Source organism: Eptesicus fuscus, chromosome 7 (genome assembly GCF_027574615.1).
Source record: "Eptesicus fuscus isolate TK198812 chromosome 7, DD_ASM_mEF_20220401, whole genome shotgun sequence".
In the NCBI taxonomy this organism is placed as follows: domain Eukaryota; kingdom Metazoa; phylum Chordata; class Mammalia; order Chiroptera; family Vespertilionidae; genus Eptesicus; species Eptesicus fuscus.
The window spans coordinates 73,227,424-73,245,679 of NC_072479.1; the positions used below are offsets into that span (position 1 = coordinate 73,227,424).

Sequence of the window (18,256 nt, forward strand, 5' to 3'; positions counted from 1 at the left end):
ATTGCTGACTATTAGACCACAAATGGATTTTATTTTTTTAAAAGTATATTTTTATTTCAGAGAGGTAGGAGAAGAAACATCGATGAGAAAGAATCATTGATCAGCTGTCTCCTGCACGCCCCCTACTGGGGATCAAGCCGGCAATCCAGGCATGTGCCCTGACCAGGAATCCAACCATGATCTCTTGGTGTTTTTATTTTATTTATTTTTAGAAAAACCTCTATTGTTGAAAGTATTACATAGGTCCTCCTTTCCCTCACATTAACCTCTTCCAGCCCACTCCCATTCTCCGCCCCCACCTCCAGGCCCTCACCACGGGTTATGCATATATGTACAAGCTCATTGCAAACAGTGATCTCTTGGTTCATAGGTCGAGGCTCAACCACTGAGTCACACTGGCTGGGCAGGAATGAACTTCAGAATCATGTTATCTGAACCCTTTATTTTATTGTCTCATAATTATTTTGATTTTGTGGTGAGAATAATTAGGAAATCCTTGACGAAGGAGCCAATTATATGAAGTCAGTTATAAAGTAGTGTCCAGACCAAAATTTGGGATGCCTAACTCCCTTTCCAAAATCATTGATTACGGTACTTCCCATTTTTCTCTGGTGAACTGGTAGGAGGCTTCTAATATTAATATTGCAATGATCTCTTTTTTTTTTTGGGGGGGGGTTATAATTTTATGCAGTGAAAACATGTTTTTTTTTCCAAGTTAATTCTCTGAGGTCCTAGGTTGTTATTCATTTCAAAGAACATAATACTAAAAAACAAAATTCAATATCCATACTTATATCCACAGCAGCATTTGTATAGAATGTTTTAGTATAAAGTTCACTCCTTGATGATGTATTTGATACCTGTTATTAAATATCATTGAAACCCCAAGAAGAGATAAAAAGCCCTAAAAATAAATGTAAGCATTATTTTCAAATTAACTTGGAGAGCACACGAATTTTCATCACTCATCTTTATTGATAAAATAGGCTCCTATGCACTACATACCTTCAGAATAAATGTAAGCTTCTGCTTAACAAAAAAGTATGGGGTGGAAAACTGTTTCTATATAACAAAGTAAATGTCTTTAAACAGCAAGGTCTTAGAATTATATCCAAGTAAGAAGACTAAGAATAAATTAATTCAACTTATTGGTTTACAAAAATAATTATCAAGTAATGTTTTATAATAGAGCTGCCTCACTAAACTGCCTCTGACAATCTGAACTGTGTAGTTTATTTTCTTTAATTCTAACTTGGGATAAAAACTATATGAATGAATGTGCCATCAAATTAAGGAATACTTTCCCAAAAACGAATAGAAAAGTTAAAAAATAAAAACTGTCATTTATATATAAAACATTAAGGCCTCTGAATGAGAACAAAAATCAATTTAATGTTTGGGTCAATAGCCCTTTTCTATTCAACCAGCCCCATCAACCCCACTTACCCCAAACTTAAGATAGAAAAATTCTGAAAAGTAGTTTTAATTTTACCAATATATGAAATTATACATAAAAATTACCATGTAAATATTTAACAAATTTATACTCAAAAGTAAATTGCCTATTTTGCTAATTTTAATATGTATTTAATATAAATGAGCATAATATATTTATATCTGACACTTCTTTGATCCTTTTATTCTGTAATCACCAAAAATAAGAAAAAAATTACATTTCAATTGATAATGCACATTTCTATTTTTGGTGGCTTTTAAAAATTTACATACTGGATATATATTTTATTAAAAAAATAAAATAAATACTCCTAACTCCATCGATTTTTTTGTCCCTCTTTCATTGGAAAGTTATAAGAAAAATTTCATAGGTTATGAGGACCACATGGGTGCTTTAAGAACAGATCCAGAAATTATTTTTTTAATTTTAATTTACTTTTTCTATCTCTCTTAACAGTTACTTTTAAAAAAGGAATCAATGAGGCAGAGGATGTCCCAACTTACTTTGAAATAACCATACCTAGCTTGCTTTATCAAACATTTCAACTTGTAGCTAAATGAGCTACATAGTATCCTTAAATATCAATCACATAAGAGAAAAATCTCATTAATGATTTAAAACCAAAACTTATTCTTTCCTAGTAGTTTAACCTACTAAATATGTCTCTTAAAAGATCTTCTTTCTTAGAAAGTAGTATTTCTTCTCTTTCATTCCTGAAATGCTATCTCATATGCTTAGCAATTATGGACAATTGTTTGCTGAATATTATGGTAAGTTAGCTAAAATTAAATTACCTCTTTTGTTTATGGTGTATATAAGACATTCCTACAGCCTTTTAAACTGATTTTTTTTTTTTTTGGACAAGAATTTAAATTAATGGGAAGGTAGTCTCATGGTACATAAGCTATTGTTAACTTTGACACCAAACAGGGAGGATAAAACTTAGTATGATGATCTTCCATTCACCAAACTGTGGCAAAATGTGTATATTAAAATTGGGATAACTTCATGAATTCCCACACATTTACTGGGAATATTCCTGTTTTTCCAAGTATCATCCGGAAAGCCAACAGCACTACTGGAAGCTCTTGATATGTTCAGCAGTCACTGTAAAAATCTTCAATTTGTTCAGCAATTAACAAACTCTTAAGTTTCTACTTTTCAATTGTATTTTGGAATAAAGTCTATAACCATGAACTATGCAATTTTGTTGCTACCCCTTAAAAATGTCATTTACAGTGCACTGTACATATTAAAGGGGAAAAAAAGAGTAGCGTGAGATTGATTTTCCTGTTAATTCATTAACGTCAGTAGACCAGTCCCAAGGATCATGTGGAGCCTTGTAAGAAACTCAGACTCTTCAGTTCTTCCTCAGACTCAGGTCGCTATTGGTCACTAATGCTGACAAAGAAGTATTTTCTGATACATCCTCTTTTCTAAGGTTCAGAAACGACTCTCGGGTTATTTGAAGGATCTCTCTCAAGCCTTTGTTTTCTTGCTATAAGAAAACAAATAAAGACAAAGATGCAGCCACCAAGTTAGCTAGCTACAAGAGCACAAACATATAACAAATAAGAAGCAAGTTCTGTAATGGACAGAAATGCACTAAATGATATATATGCAGTTGAAGTTGACAATCTGAATCCAGAGAACACTTTTTAAAAAGGTAGGGAATCATGTGTTCAATGGCTTCTACCTCTGCAAAGTCTTCTTCTTTATTCAGCTATAACTGTAGACAGAACCTCAGAAGTTGCCTTATTTTAACATCTAGATTTATATTTATATACACTTAGAAAGTTTGTAATACCCTGGGAATAGAACCTCTTAATACTTTACTACATTTATTACCTTCCATGATAGCATGGGATACAAGACAAGCCATCTGGTTTCTTACCTTACAGGAATTTGACAACAGGGATGGTTGAGTAAATCATGATGTTTTTCAAAAAGGAAAGTGACCAAATCTAGCACTGGTGAACAACTTTGCCTTTTTTTTTTGTAGTTACTATAAGAAATGTGCACACATTTAAAAATAATTTTCATAATTTATTCCCTATCACTCTGTCTTTGGTTTTACTTTCTAAGTTCAATGGTAAAAGGCAGGCATCAGCAAACTACAGCCTGGCTTGGGGCCTGTTATTGTAAATTAAATTTTACTGTAAATTTTGCATTACAATAGCAGAGTTGAGTAGTTGCAACAGACTGTCTGGTTTGTAAAACCTAAAAAATTTACTATTTGGCCCTTTACTGGAAAAGTTTGAATCTTGTATGCTTAGAGAAATAATTTTGGCCCTGTTTAACCAATTTCTCCACCATAATTTTAAAATGAAGCTTTTAAAGTACAAAAGTCTATTCTACTGATTTCGGATTATTCAACAATGGTTTATGCTTTCACTACACAAAATAAAGGATAATATTTTATGGGATATATTTTCTGGCAAAGATCTTTGAGCAGTTTTACCTACTTTTACAACTTAAAACTTACTTCAAGCTGAAATATTCTTTCCTGTTCCTTACAACCCTGTTGCTCATCAATTTCAATGGCTTTCTTCATTACTGCTGCCATTTCAGTTATCTGGTCAATATGTGCTTGTAATTCCTGAAAAAGATGGGAGTTGCAAATTAGTGAAATACTATCTTATTGTTATTTTTGGATCCTCTCCTTTTCATAAAATCTGTACTGCCATTTAATATGAATGTAATATTCACATACTGCCATTTAACATGAATGTAATTAATATAACAAACAGATATTTACAAGAAAGCTGACAGACCATGATTGTGCTTTTGAAATCAGATTTTAGGACTAGAATTAAAACTAAGCAGCATAATTTAAGTAAACCCACTCATAAGAAGAGAACTCATATTTCACATTCCTTTCACCACTACAAATGATCAGCAACTTTTCTTTTTAGCACCTACCTATATTACTGGTCAAAGTAATGGGAAAGATAAAACTTTCTGACATATTCCATCTCTTTTCCCTGAAGTTTTCATGCTGTGTAAATCTTTTCTGTACTACCCATACCTAAAAATCAATCTCAATCCAATCTAGAAACTTTCTAGATTATAATCCTCTTTGACAGCAGAAACTGTATCTTATTTATATTTGCCTATTAGTGTTCAGTACATAATAGATAATACATACTGAGTAGTAAAATAAACATAGTTCTGCTTTTAAGTATTAAAATATTAAATGGCTTCTTTGCAAACTGTTCAAAATATATAATTTGAGTATAAAATAGACATCCACTTTTTTGGTATAACAAGTAATACAAATTTCTTCCAATCACATTCATTTTTCTTTTTTTGCACACCTGTACTAGGCAACAGAAATATGAATTGTTAAGACATGTTCCCTGATGTCAAGGAGCTTACAGTCAAGTGAAAGATACAGACAAAACATTTAAAATCAACATAAATTGAAGAATAATCATTTTTTAAATGAAAACCTTCTTCTACAAACCATTGTTCACTGGCAATTGAGGGTTCTTTTACTATATTAAGGCCAAAAGTTAAATATAAAAGTTAATAGCTCCCCAAATAAACATTAAGTCTCTTAAGTAGTTGTATATTCTCTAACTGTAGAAAGGATTTGAGTAGGACCGCCCCCTCCCACCCCCCCGCAAAACTAGTAAACTATGGAGGAAATAAGATGAAGAACAAATAGGAATATCTTTAGCAAACACATTTAATACTTTCTTAACCAATAAAAATGTAGGTCCTTATATTAATGGGGAAATCTATACAGTTCTAGTACACAGAAAAGGCAAAATATAGATGACACTGTCCAATATGGTGCTATTTAAATTTACATGAATTAAAATCAAATACATTTAAAGAAATTAGCAACTCAGTTCCTCAGTTGCAGTAGTGACACTTTAAGTAGTCAAAAGCCACATGTGGCTAGTAGCTTCCCTATTGAACAGTGCAGATAAAGAACATTTCCATCATTTCAGAAAGTTCTATTGGATGTCCCCAAATTGGATTATGGTAGCAAGAATGATATCAAGACAAACATCTGTCATATTCTTAAAAATGATTAAAATCCCTCCCAATATAAAGGAAGCATGTAATATTTAAAAGTAAGTTAAATACAGATAACTGCAGGGACAAATTGAATAAGGGTAATGAGTAAAAATTTTGAATACAAACAGCTATCTCAGTTTATGATTTGATATCCTATGGGACTGACCTAGGTTAAATGGCTACACAGAAGCAAATAATTCCTTGCCTTTAAACTGGAAGAAAACAAGATACCACCATTTTTTTTTCTTCAGGACAGTCTATTCTAATAAAATAATCACGAAAAAAACCACACCCCAATTCTTCAATCAGAGCAGTATTTTTATAGGCCAAGTTCATGGATGATTCACTTATTACAATAAAATCTTTGGAGAACTATCACAGATCTTTTATTGGGCACAAGAGGCCAGACCTGTGCTTTCAAAACTGAAGGCAAGAAGTGTCAGCAAAATAATTCTTGAACTGTCTTGACATGCCTTTCACTTGTAACTTTTTGCTTAGGTTTATTTCAACTTGGCTCAATAAAGACCAGCTACAAGTAAGGTAAAAAACAAACAAACAAAAAACAGTTAAAGCACAATGGAGAAGATACTATACTACACTTAATAAATAACACCTAAACAAAGACATTTTAATTTTATTATAAACTCAAACTAAAGGACAACAAACTGTCAAAAATCTAAGTTAAAACAGTTCATTTAATAATTTAAACAATTTTTTGTGAAATCAGATTAAAATGACTGCCAAGAACATATCTTTGATGTCCAGAAAGAGAATAATTGTTTAAAGTTTACTAAAATTTGCAGCGGCAGTGAATAAGATCAACAAAATGAAAAGCTGGCCTGAACAACCTTTAAGGCCTGCCCTTATCTAACAGTATGTGTATGATACAATACACAGAGAATCAATGACAGATTTAAAGTTTCTACACTGAATATTTTTGCATGGCTAGCACAGCATTTTAAAACTTAATTTCATTTATGTGCTGATTTAATCTGGTAGAAAAATTCAATGTAAAGAAACTCTTTAAATGGAGCCCCCCTTCCATCCGCACCCCCAAAATTGACTGTTTTATATAGTGTACATTCTGATTTGCTTCCAAGTGCCTCCTCTCCAGTCCGTGTTGAGGTGCTTCAAGGATGTGTCGAGATGCATCAAGGAAGAATCCTTCGGAGCTGTTACGATGTACCATGTCAATCTGTAGTACAGAGTCATTATAATGTTAATACGGATATTATCCGTAATTTAAAAACTGAATGAGTGTTAGTTCATGCGTGTTAGCCAACTGTTTGAAATGTTTGCTTTTTTAAGATTTCCAAAAAGGCATCTGTTCAAAAATAATGAATAAAATAAATATTTGGATGAAAATGAGTTCTCATTTTGATTTTTAAATGTGTGCTCAAAAACTTTTAGGTTAAGGGCAAAATTCTATATTACAGTAGTCCCCAAAGGGTCTCTTACTTCAAAATGCTGTTATGTGTGACTCTGTTAGTCCTAAATGTGTTATAAAATTATTTTTGTGTTTAAGTATGTCAGAGCACTAGTACCTAAACATGTCCTAGAATCTCCTATTTCTGCACCTTAATCACACCAGTTTCTCTGCTCACCCACCTCTGCTTGTTGACGCTCAACCCCCATTAATTCAAAACTGAATTTAGTTGTATTTCTTCCTTTCCTTACTCCTTCCCAGATGCTCATGAGAACTAATCTTGCTTCCTCTAGTATTCTCGTAATAATTCATATCTCTATTTTAGGATTCATCACATCTGACCTTATATCAGATAGTTATGTTTATATCTGTATCTCCCATTATACTGTAAGCTCCTATGATAGAATAATGGAACTTATTCATTCATTCATCCTATTATTAATAATAACTAAGCCAGGGCAAGTGTTAATAGATGTTTGTTTAATTGAGTCAAAGTGTCTCCTTTTTGGGGAAAATCAAAATCACAAACATTAATAGGTATTAGTTAGAATTAATAACAAGTAACTGAATAGTCATTTTATGGAAGGTAAGGATCAGCACATATAATGACAAACTTAATTTATATAATAAAAAAAGATGGTTTACAACTATCTTAAGAAATATTTCACTTCGCTAATAAAACAGCTCTCTGGTGAATGGTAAAATCTCATGTGTTTCAGAAAACATTCACTTCTGTCATAGCTACTACCAGATGGGAAAAGCAAGCTGGAGTATATTACTCTAAGCACTTTTTTTGGTCAAAGTATTCTCTTTAGATCTTAAAAAATTTATTTCTTATTTTAATTTTTTAACAATGTATTTTTATTGATTTCAGAGAGGAAGGGAGAAGGGGATAGAAACATCAATGATGAGAGACAATTATTGGTCAGCTGCCTCCTGCACACCCCCGACTGGGGATCGAGCCTGCAACCTGGGCATGTGCCCTTGACAGGAATCAGACCCGGGACCCTTCAGTCCGCAGGCTGAGGCTCTATCCAGTGTGCAAACCAGCCAGGGCTATTTCTTAGATTAATAAACAGAAGGACTTCTGAAATTTCTCAAGATTACATTTTTTTAACCAATAATTTTAAGTCAATTCATCTTTGTACCTTTAAAAAAACCTCTTAAGTTATACATTTAAATATAAATACTTTTATAATAATCTCATTAACAATAGATACATTTTACACTCAAAAGATTGCTACTTAAATATCCAACATTTTCCTATTGGTTAGGACCGTGGTCGGCAAACTGCGGCTTGCGAGCCACATGCGGCTCTTTGGCCCCTTGAGTGTGGCTCTTCCACAAAATACCACGGCCTGGACAAGTCTATTTTGAAGAAGTGGCGTTAGAAGAAGTTTAAGTTTAAAAAATTTGGCTCTCAAAAGAAATTTCAATCGCTGTACTGTTGATATTTGGCTCTGTTGACTAATGAGTTTGCCGACCACTGGGTTAGGAGATGAATACAGCATAATTAACTAACATTCAACTCATATTACTACTTTACTAATTGACACAAGACTACTAACTTCCTCAAATATGCAAAGTTGTCACACAAAGATCTACTTACTAGGTATTTAATTTTAATAGAATCAATAATTTAAAAATATCTACAAGCCCCAAGATGGAAGAAACATTTCAAAGAATCTAAAATGTGTTTCAATAGTTGAGAAAGATAAAAATGTCTTATAACAATCAATATTTTTTAAATATTAGTTATAACTACTAATAGTTAGCTCACCATTAACCATTATAGAAAATGGCCTCATAATTACAATCTATCCTAATATTTTTATTCCATATCAGCAGTTAAATTCAGTTTAAAATAAAAGGTAAATGGTAAAGATTATTCTACTTGTCTTCTTCATAGCAGTTGTTAGCAAACACAAGGGACATACACAAAAGGAACAGACACAGGAATGACAAATGAACAGAAGGAAAAACACTAAATTTAAACCAGTTCAGCTATCTCTAAAAATTATGTTCCTGATATGTGATTTGGGGAGAGGAGAGCAAATTTTTAATATGTTGGTTCTTTTCCTCTCCCTGACCCCATGTTCTTTCCATTATAATCAAGATGATAGTTTGGATGAATCAGACTTATTCAGAAAATAGTTTTAAGAAAAACAAATCTATCTTTATCTGTGTTCAATTCCAATTTTTGTTTTTGCAACAGATGTCAATACAGAAATCTATTTAAAGAAATATTTCTTAAAAGCAGATAACCTTATAAAAATAAATTTAAATTGGATACTTACCTTTATTTCCCAAATAAAGTTTACTTTTTAATATATATTAAAGCTATTAGGAACAATGGTAGAAGAGTAAATTAAATAAAATGATCTATAACAAGAAATGAAAAAAATAAGTTAACCAATTTTCCTCCTATTCCATTTCTAATTATATTTATAGAATGGATTACCTTTGAGTGCTGCTCTTTTAACTTCATTATTATACCCGGGTCATCTTTTTTGCTAGCCATTAGCAATCTAAACATTTGTTCACGATACTTGCTCATTATAAGTTCCAAGGCAGATTGATGTTCTTCCAAGGATGTACGTAATTCTATCAAGAATAACAGTATATTTTATTGAAACTTGAGTTAAAGATGTATAAAATATTCTTTTCCATATTACTTTATTAAAAAAGCAACTTATAAAGAGGGTATTTTAAAAAGAAAACCTGATGAATAAAAATCTAGCTATATAGGTAGTATAGAAATAAAAGATACCAAATGGAGTCCTTTATTAGTTTTTAAATTACCATTTAAAACTCGTTTTTTGAGCATCATTTCAATACCCACTCACTGAATAGCAATTAGGTATCAGATGATGCTCTATATTAGGAATACCAAAAGGCCATGGAGCTGAGTGTAGTCGAGAAAACAAATACGTAAATAATTGTAATACAATGTTGTAAGTGCAGAGAGGCGCTCTACTCAAATATTTATGAGAAGTCTGTGAGGAGAAATTGGTGAAAGCTTCACAGAAGTGCGGTATTGAGGTGAACCTGCATTCCTTGAGCTGAAAAATAAAAAACATTCTAAGTAGGGAGGCATGAAAGTGAACAGTACATTTAGGAACTAGTTTGGGATGGCAAAAGCGAAGGTTTCATGGAGAAGAGAGGTATGGAAAGAAGAAGAAAGAAAAGAAGGCTTGGAGTTGACTTTGAAGGCCATTGGATAAGGAAATAAGTAAACAAAGAAACTGATAGGTTCTGTGACTTTAAGCAAAATGACATATAACAAAATCAATTTTACCAAAGTCTAAATGACATAAAAAAGAATTAACTTCCTACATCATCTCATCAACATTATAATGAAATTATGAACAAACTGACATTATTTGAAGACCTGATGTTGTACAAGGAGGGTTCTTAAGCAAAATAATATCAGATAATTTTTAAAAAAATCAATCTGATGCCAGAGTTGAAGATGGATTGCACGGGATGGAATCAGGGAGACCAATTAGGATAGTTCAGGAAGAGAATATGAACACCTAAGCTGGGAAACAAAGTGGTGGGATTGCAGAGAATAAAATTGAGTTATTTCATAGGTAACAACAATGGCACAAACTGAATAATTATAGTCAGAATCTAAGATGACTCCAAGCAAGGCAGATATTCAAATGTAGAACAGTAAAAAGGGCAAAAAATATGATTTAGACCTATGAAGTTGAGATTAGATTAACATCAAAAAGTAAATTTAGTTGATTATTTCCCCATGTTTGACAATATTAATTGATCCCAAGTTGACAGTACAATTGTAAAGTTCTCTCTTTAAAAAAAAAATATTTTTATTGATTTCAGAGAAGAAGGAAGGAGGAGAGAGAGACAGAAATATCAATGATGAGAGAGAATCATTGATAGGCTACCCCCTGCATGACCCACACTGGGGAGGGAGCCTGCAATCCATCTGGGCATGTGCCCTGACTAGGAATTGAACCGTGACTTCCTGGTTCATAGGTCGATGCTCAACCATTGAGTCATGCCAACCAGGAGTAAAGTTCTCTTTTGATTTGCTATATGTAGTAATAATATATCTTGCCTTTGTTTTCTTGTTGCAATTCTCTGATTTGTCTGTTTTCTTGCTGGATTCCCATAACTAATGTAGACCGTGGCCGATGTCTTGCAACTTCATTAAGTTCTTGAATTTCTTCCTGATACTAATGAAAATATTAAAAAAGAATATGTGGGAAGAAAATATTTGAAAATGTATATCTGAGTCATATATCTAAGGGTCTAGTATCCACAATATATAAAGAACTCTCACAACTAAATGAATGGTAAGAAAACCCAATTAAAAAATTGGCAAATGAGGTAAGTTCTGTGGATGTAATGCACAGCATGGTGACTATAGTTAACAATACTGTATTGTGTATTTGAAAGTTGCTAATAGGGTACATCTTAAATGTTCTCACCGACACATGAAAAAGGTAATTATGTCAGGTGAGGGAAATGCTAACTAATCTTATTATGGCAATCACTTCACAATATATGTGTATCAAATCATCACACTGTATACTTTAAACGTATACAATGTTTTATGTCAATTATCATATATAATAAAGAGGTAATATGCAAATTGACCATCACTCCAACACACAAGATGGCTGCCCCCATGTGGACACAAGATGGACAGCAGGGGAGGGCAGTTGTAGGCGATCAGGCCAGCAGGGAAGGGCAGTTGGGAGGGACCAGGCCTGCAAGGAAGGGCAGTTGCGGGGAACCAGGCCTTCAGGGGAGGGCAGTTGGGGGGACCAGGCCTACAGGGGAGGGCAGTTGGGGGAAACCAGGCCAGCAGGGAAGGGCAGTTGTGGGCGATCAGGCTGGCAGGGGAGCAGTTAGGTGTCAATCAGGCTGGCAGGGGAGCGGTTAGGGGGCAATCAAGCTGGCAGGCAGAAGCAGTTAGGGGCAATCTGGCAGGCAGACAGGCAGGCAGGCAAGTGGTTAGGAGCCAGCGGTCCCGGATTGTGAGAGGGATGTGCGACTGCCGGTTTAGGCCCGATCCTATAAGTCGCACATCCCCCGAGGGGTCCCAGATTGGAGAGGGTGCAGGCTGGGCTGAGGGACACCCCCCCATGCACAACCTGTAGTATGATAATGAAAGGCTAATATGCAAATCAACCGAACGGCAGAATGACTGGTCGCTGTGACGCACACTGACCACTAGGGGGCAGACGCTCAACGCAGGAGCTGCCCCGTGGAGGTCAGTGTGCTCCCACAGGGGGAGCGCCACTCAGCCGGAAGCCGGGCTCACGGCTGGCAAGTGCAGTGGTGGTGGTGGGAGCCTCTCCCGCCTCTGTGGCAGCGCTAAGGATGTCCAACTAAGCTGTCAGTCGGACATCCCCTGAGGGCTCCTGGACTGCGAGAGGGCGCAGGCTGGGCTGAGGGACCCCCAGACTGCACGAATTTCATGCACCGGGCCTCTAGTTTGGTAATAAAAAGGAATGAAGCACTGATACCTGCTACAATATGGATGAACCTTGAAAACATTGTTAAATCAGTCACAAAAAGCCCCACACTGCAAGATTCTGTTCATATGAAATGCCTAAAATAGGCAAATCCATTGAGATAGAAAAATCAGTGATAGCTTGGGGAAGGGAGAATGGGGATTTGGGGTGATGAGAATATTCTGGAATTAGTGATTATGGTTACACAACCTGTGAATATTCTAAAATCCAATAAACTGTACCCTTCAAAAAGATACACTTTATGGTATGCAAGTTATATCTCAATAATATGTGCAAAATTATTATCTTTTTTTAATAACTAGGAATCTAATTTTATTTTCAAGGCATTTTTATGAGCCACTTAGTAACAAAAGTCATCATAACATTCCTAGTTCTAAATTTAGCTGTCATATTCTTTTCACAGCTCAATATCAGATATATGTTCACTGGAATGCCTAAGACAAGCTACACAGTTAAGGAGGTATGTAATCTTTTTAGGGCAACAGAGATGCAAAACAAACTAAGTAAACTTGTTCCAATATTTTCAGTAGTTTTGATAAAAGCTGATCCCAGGATTGCTTCCTTTTAAAAAAATGAATGAATTTCATGAGAGTACGCTATGAATATACATTTCCCCCTACTGACTTCATAATATCAGAACTTTTATAATTCTCTTAGAGTTAAAAATTTTTATCAGAAGAGGGCTTTAAATGGTAGCTAAACTCCATGGCCATTGGAAAGTCCTTACACACAATACTAAGGATAACAAGAAGTGAAGCCCTTTTCATTTCTTCTTTAACTGGCAGAATTAATGAAAAATGAGATAGCAAATATAAATGCAATAACTGCAAAAGGTATAAACTAGATATTACTCTGCATTATTTAAAGAATATTGTTAAATAACATCATTTAGCTAGTTTTATAAAGAAAAACAAACACTTCCACATTAAAAAACTATGACAGCAAAATGTGTCTATACTGGTAAATGACATTATCTGGTCTTTGCCAAATGTATCTGGACTGAATAAATTCATCTATTTTATAAACTCAAATGTGTGTCTGTCAGAAAAATTGTGATCAAGTCTACAGATTTTAGAATATATATAATACATATTTCACCTGAACAAAACAAAAATTTATTAAGTAAAATTGAAACATACAAGTCAAGCTACCTTTAAATTTTAAAAAGAACATTAAAAGATAATAAATACTAATTAAGCAGAAGTTAGTGATTCAAACAATACATAAATGTCAATGACTGCTTTTATTTTAAAGATGAAATCAACAAAAAAGAAAAAACCCAAACCTGCTTCATTGCTTCTACTCGCTTGTTGAGAGCCGTGGTCTGCTCAATCAGAGATTCTGCTGCATCATCATGATCTCTCAGCCTCTCAACAAGAGCTCTGGCATCAGCAAGTGCCTTCTCAATTGTGCAACTCATTTCTAAAAGAATACCTATAATAAAAATTAAAATCAAGACTCAAAACAAAGGTGGCATATCATCCTATTTTAGTTTCATGTTCACACATCTGCTTCTGCAGCAACATTTGTTACAGGTTTGTTCACTGTATGGGCAGAGAAAAACATTTAAGAACACCTGTAGCTTTGCTTTCTTAGGATGGCACAAGACTGAAAGTGAATTTATAATATTTGAAGAAATTAGAATATATACAAACAACTTGCAGACATAATAAAAATGCATGTAAAATACCATGAATTTATGATGGGGAAAAAAGTAAACATACAATGGATACATTTTATATCGTACAGATATAGTGTTCTTTTATGAGGCCATTCCCTATCTTGTCATTTGTGAAAGATGTCATTTTATTATCTGTATTCTGTGGTCAATCTGACTATAAGATCCTTCCTAGGTTTTGCTTGGTCAGATGACCTGAGATAATGTTCACACACACTACTGACCAGCCAAAGTGGCCTCTATGTGTCATGCTACATCAAAGTGTCAACCTTCTTCTGGAGAAATTCTGCTTCTTATATGAAGTTGTATTATAGTCCTAACTCTTTCACTTTCCTAAGTAAGTGGCAATAAAAAAAAAGTTTGTTTGTTTTATAATGTGAAACTTCCTCTGACTGACTTGTTTCACTTAGCATAATACTCTCTAGGTCCATCCATGTTGTCTCAAATGGCAAGATTTCATTATTTTTATTGCTAATACATCATCCTATATAATAAAAGGCTAATATGCACATCGACTGAATGGCCGAACAACTGGTTGCTATGACGTGCACTGACCCCCAGGGGGCAGATGCTCAATGCAGGAGCTGCCCCCTGGTGGTCAGTGCGCTCCCACAGGGGGAGCACCACTCAGCCAGAAGCCAGGCTCACGGCTGGCAAGCGCAGCGGTGGTGGCGGGAACCTCTCACAGCAGCACTAAGGATGTCTGACTGACGGCTTAGCAGGCCTAAGCCGTCAGTCAGACATCCCCCAAGGGCTCCCAGACTACGAGAGGGTGCAGGCCAGGCTGAGAGACCCCCTTGAGTGCATGAATTTTATGCACCAGGCCTTTAGTTATACTAATATATATACTAGGACCCGTTGCAGAGATTTGTGCACATTGAAAGGAAATTAATTAGAAGGTGGCCGGTGGGGCGGGACTGGGTGAGAAGGGCTGGACATGCCCTGGAGCCAACCTCCCGCAGTGCCTCCCCACTGGCCGCACCTGGGGCACTGTGGCTCGAAGGGCGTCTGCGGAGTGAGCGGGGTCCCTCGGCAGGTGGGGGTCCCTTGGCCTGGCCTGGGGGGATCGGGCCAAAACCGGCTCTCTGACATCCCCTGAGGGGTCCCAGATTGTGAGAGGGTGGTTCTCGGGTGATGTACCCGGGAATCGGGCTCCCTCCTCTCTGGTTCTGGGGTGCATACCCGAGAACTGCCACTGCCAAGTCACTGCAGCTCGGCAGCTCCTGTGTTAAGAGTCTGTCCCCTGGTGGTCATTGCACATCATAGCTACTGGTTGGATGGTCACTTAGCCTTTTATATATATATAGATACACACACACACACACACACACACACACACACACACACAGACCATGAGATATATTATATCCATTAATCTATCGTTAGACATCTAGGTTGCTTCCATATTTTGGCTCTTACTAATAATGCTGCAATGAACATACAATGAATATATCTTTCTAGTCAGTGTTTTGTTTTGTTTTTGGATAAATCCCCCAGAGGTGTAATTGCTGGATTGTATAGCAGCTCTACTTTTAATTTTTTGAAGAACCTCCAGTTTTTCCTAGAGGCTGTATTAGTTTACAATCCCAGCAACAGTGTATGAGGGTTTCCTTTTCTTCAAATCCTTATTATTTGTTTATTTATTGACGATTGTCATTCCGACAAGCGTGAGGTGATATTTCATTTTGGTTTACCTAGTCTTAGCCTTCTCTCTAACCTAAGTCAATCCAAATGGACCTCAAAAGCACTATAGAATAAAATAAAACTGCTAAATAATCATTTAAATTAATTCAAACTGTTAGTAGCTTTCTGAACCTGAGGACTACTACCTAATAATGTCTTTTGGTCAACAGGACAAGTGTTATTCCCATTTATCAATGAGGAAATATGTAGACTCAGGGATTCCAAATGAAAGGAAATGAATGACAGCACCATGCAGCAAGGAAGGAGTAAAGCTAGTACCAGAAATAGAATTTCCAATCCCCAGGCTAGTGCTCTACTCAGGAGCCAAGGTGGCTCCCAGGACCCTATTTGCTTTTAGCTAAATAAAAGCTATCTCAGTCTTCCTGGCTGGAAAAACAGAGCAAATTCTCTGACTCTATTTCACCAACAGGTCTTCCAAAATATTATAAAAATTGCATTTCAAGCCAGCACTAGAAAGTAAATGGGAGTGTAAATGAAGAATGAAATAACAAAACTTCAAATATTTTTTCTTATAACTAGTAAAAGCCTAGTATCCATTTTTATTAGACATTATAGTTAATTACAAGACCAATGGATGTATACTGATAGGCTTTCTCAATTACAATTAACATTAACTTTAAAAAATATTCTCTAGACTGCTAAAAAATACTACTATCTAAATAAAATATATTTAAAGTTTGCTTTGTAACTATAAAAATAATGCTATTCAGAGAAATGAATTTTAAACATCAGGTAATTCAAAGCATAATTTTATTAGCATTTCAGAAAAACAGTGACATGGAGTTCCTAAGAATCTGCATGTTCATTTCCTGTATGTGAAACCACAGAAAAGTTTAGAATGCTTTATAATATGCATTAACTTTGCCACCTTTTTTGAAAAACATTGTGTTTCCCCTCTCCCCTCTCTTTTTGGGTCGGTAAGTGGAGTGGGAGGAAGATTGTTTCCAAACTCTCTTAACAAGTTTTAAAAATATATTCCAGTTAAATAAAAATTAAAAAAGGGGTATTCCCAATTTATCTACCTATTTTTATCATGCTTAATTATTACTTACATTATCTCCTATAGGAGGGCCCAAATTACCGGTGACATTTTTCTAACGCAGGTTTCCCCCCTGCGTTAGCTATATACTCGCCTACTTCACCACCCAAAGACACTGACAGTCAGACTCATGGCAGCGGGTTCAGAACATTCTGCTGCTGATAAAAGAGAAACTACCACCCACCTATGACAGCAACTGACAGCTGTTAACTTTAGATTTTGGTTAACAAAATTTTAAAGAAATTCAAGTCACTCTTCTTTCTCTTTTACCAAAAAAATTCAGTATCCTATAGTTGGACATACAGAAATACTGTGACTACTGATATGCCTTCAAATGTCAACAATCTAGTTTAATTAAAAATTTTTATTGGGTTGCTCAGGCAGGTACCTCTAATGTCAATTCGTAGATGACAGACAGGGAATAGAAAAATAAAAAGGCGTAGTATGGCTTTCTCATAAACTTATACTCTAAAAAAAAAAAATCAAGAAAAAATGCATGTAAATTACATATAAAAATAATCACCTTATACAGACACATCAGGGTATTTGAAAGCACAGAAAATTTTCAGTTCTTGAAAATGATGAAATGAACATGTCTGAGGGTTTATGAAGCACCTTTATGAAGGTGAATTTTTAAAGTTGGAAGGAACAGAATAATTTCTTAAAATCACATGTTACCTTAGAATTGTGGCTAAATATAAGATGCATATACATATACATTCAAAAAGATATGACAAATCGAGAAGGAAATAACCTAATCTAAACCAATGGGCCAAGCAGCCATTGGAAGAGTTGCATGGATGTACATACACCAAACACAGTCTGTAGTCTAAAATATTTCTCACACATATAGCCCACTATTTTTCAAATATAGACACATACTAGAATAATAAAATACAAAATTATTTAAAAGCATAGTTTTTTTCCATTATGCATAATCTCAATCAACAAATACAACTACTTGTGTGTTAGCGGTCCACTGTTCCTCATATTCAAACAGGTCAGTCGCCTGGCCAGCATGGCTTAATAGTTGAGCATCAACCTATGAACCAGGAGGTCATGGTTCGACTCCAGGTTAAGAGGATATGCCTGGGTTGCACGCTTGATCCCCAGTGTGGGGCATGCAAGAGACAGTCAATCAATGATTCTCTCTCATCATTGATTTTTCTATATTTCTCTCCCTCTCCTCTGAAATCAGTAAAAATAAAAATTTAAAATAACTCCCCCAAAACAGGCCAGTGGCCATTTAGCTAATATGCAAGTTTCCTTCTGGCTCTAAAAATTCTGATTTTTAAGAGCACTAAGGACTCCTATTACATTATCCTATGTAATAAAAGGCTAATATGCAAATCGACTGAATGGTGGAACGACAAGTCGCTATGACGCGCACTGACCACCAAGGGGCAGACACTCA

General features: G+C 35.2%; 2 protein-coding genes across 3 annotated transcripts in view; one reads left to right on the forward strand and one right to left on the reverse strand.

Moving 5' to 3' along the window:
* Window positions 1-13,738, forward strand: part of TM7SF3 (transmembrane 7 superfamily member 3) — a 41,856-nt gene extending 28,118 nt beyond the window's left edge. Inside the window, exons 12-13 of the mRNA XM_054719199.1 lie at window positions 12,825-12,881; window positions 13,676-13,738. Coding sequence (XP_054575174.1) covers window positions 12,825-12,859 — 35 coding nt within the window. The 3' untranslated portion in view covers window positions 12,860-12,881; window positions 13,676-13,738. The remainder of the gene's footprint in view (window positions 1-12,824; window positions 12,882-13,675) is intronic.
* FGFR1OP2 (FGFR1 oncogene partner 2) lies at window positions 954-13,841 on the reverse strand. 2 transcript variants are annotated; one of them, XM_008140503.3, is made up of 6 exons: window positions 13,707-13,841; window positions 10,996-11,113; window positions 9,373-9,515; window positions 6,567-6,680; window positions 3,942-4,055; window positions 954-2,954 (listed from the first exon to the last, which is right to left on the reverse strand). In XM_008140503.3, the coding sequence occupies exons 1-6, from the start codon at window positions 13,839-13,841 to the stop codon at window positions 2,817-2,819; spliced, it is 762 nt and encodes a 253-aa protein (XP_008138725.1). In that variant the 3' UTR covers window positions 954-2,816. The 2 variants fall into 2 exon arrangements, with proteins under 2 accessions (XP_008138725.1, XP_008138726.1); XM_008140504.3 differs by lacking the exon at window positions 6,567-6,680.
* Window positions 13,842-18,256: the final 4,415 nt, after the last annotated feature.

Bases quoted from the DNA above. Each gene is read 5' to 3' on its own strand.
- FGFR1OP2 (XM_008140503.3), bottom strand. From the start codon at position 13,841: ATGAGTTGCACAATTGAGAAGGCACTTGCTGATGCCAGAGCTCTTGTT. The intron at 6,681-9,372 runs GTAATCCATTCT...TCTGTACTACAG, and splicing joins TAAAAGAGCAGCACTCAAAG to ATTGACATGGTACATCGTAA. The intron at 2,955-3,941 runs GTAAGTTTTAAG...GTTTTCTTATAG, and splicing joins AAAGAATATTTCAGCTTGAA to CAAGAAAACAAAGGCTTGAG.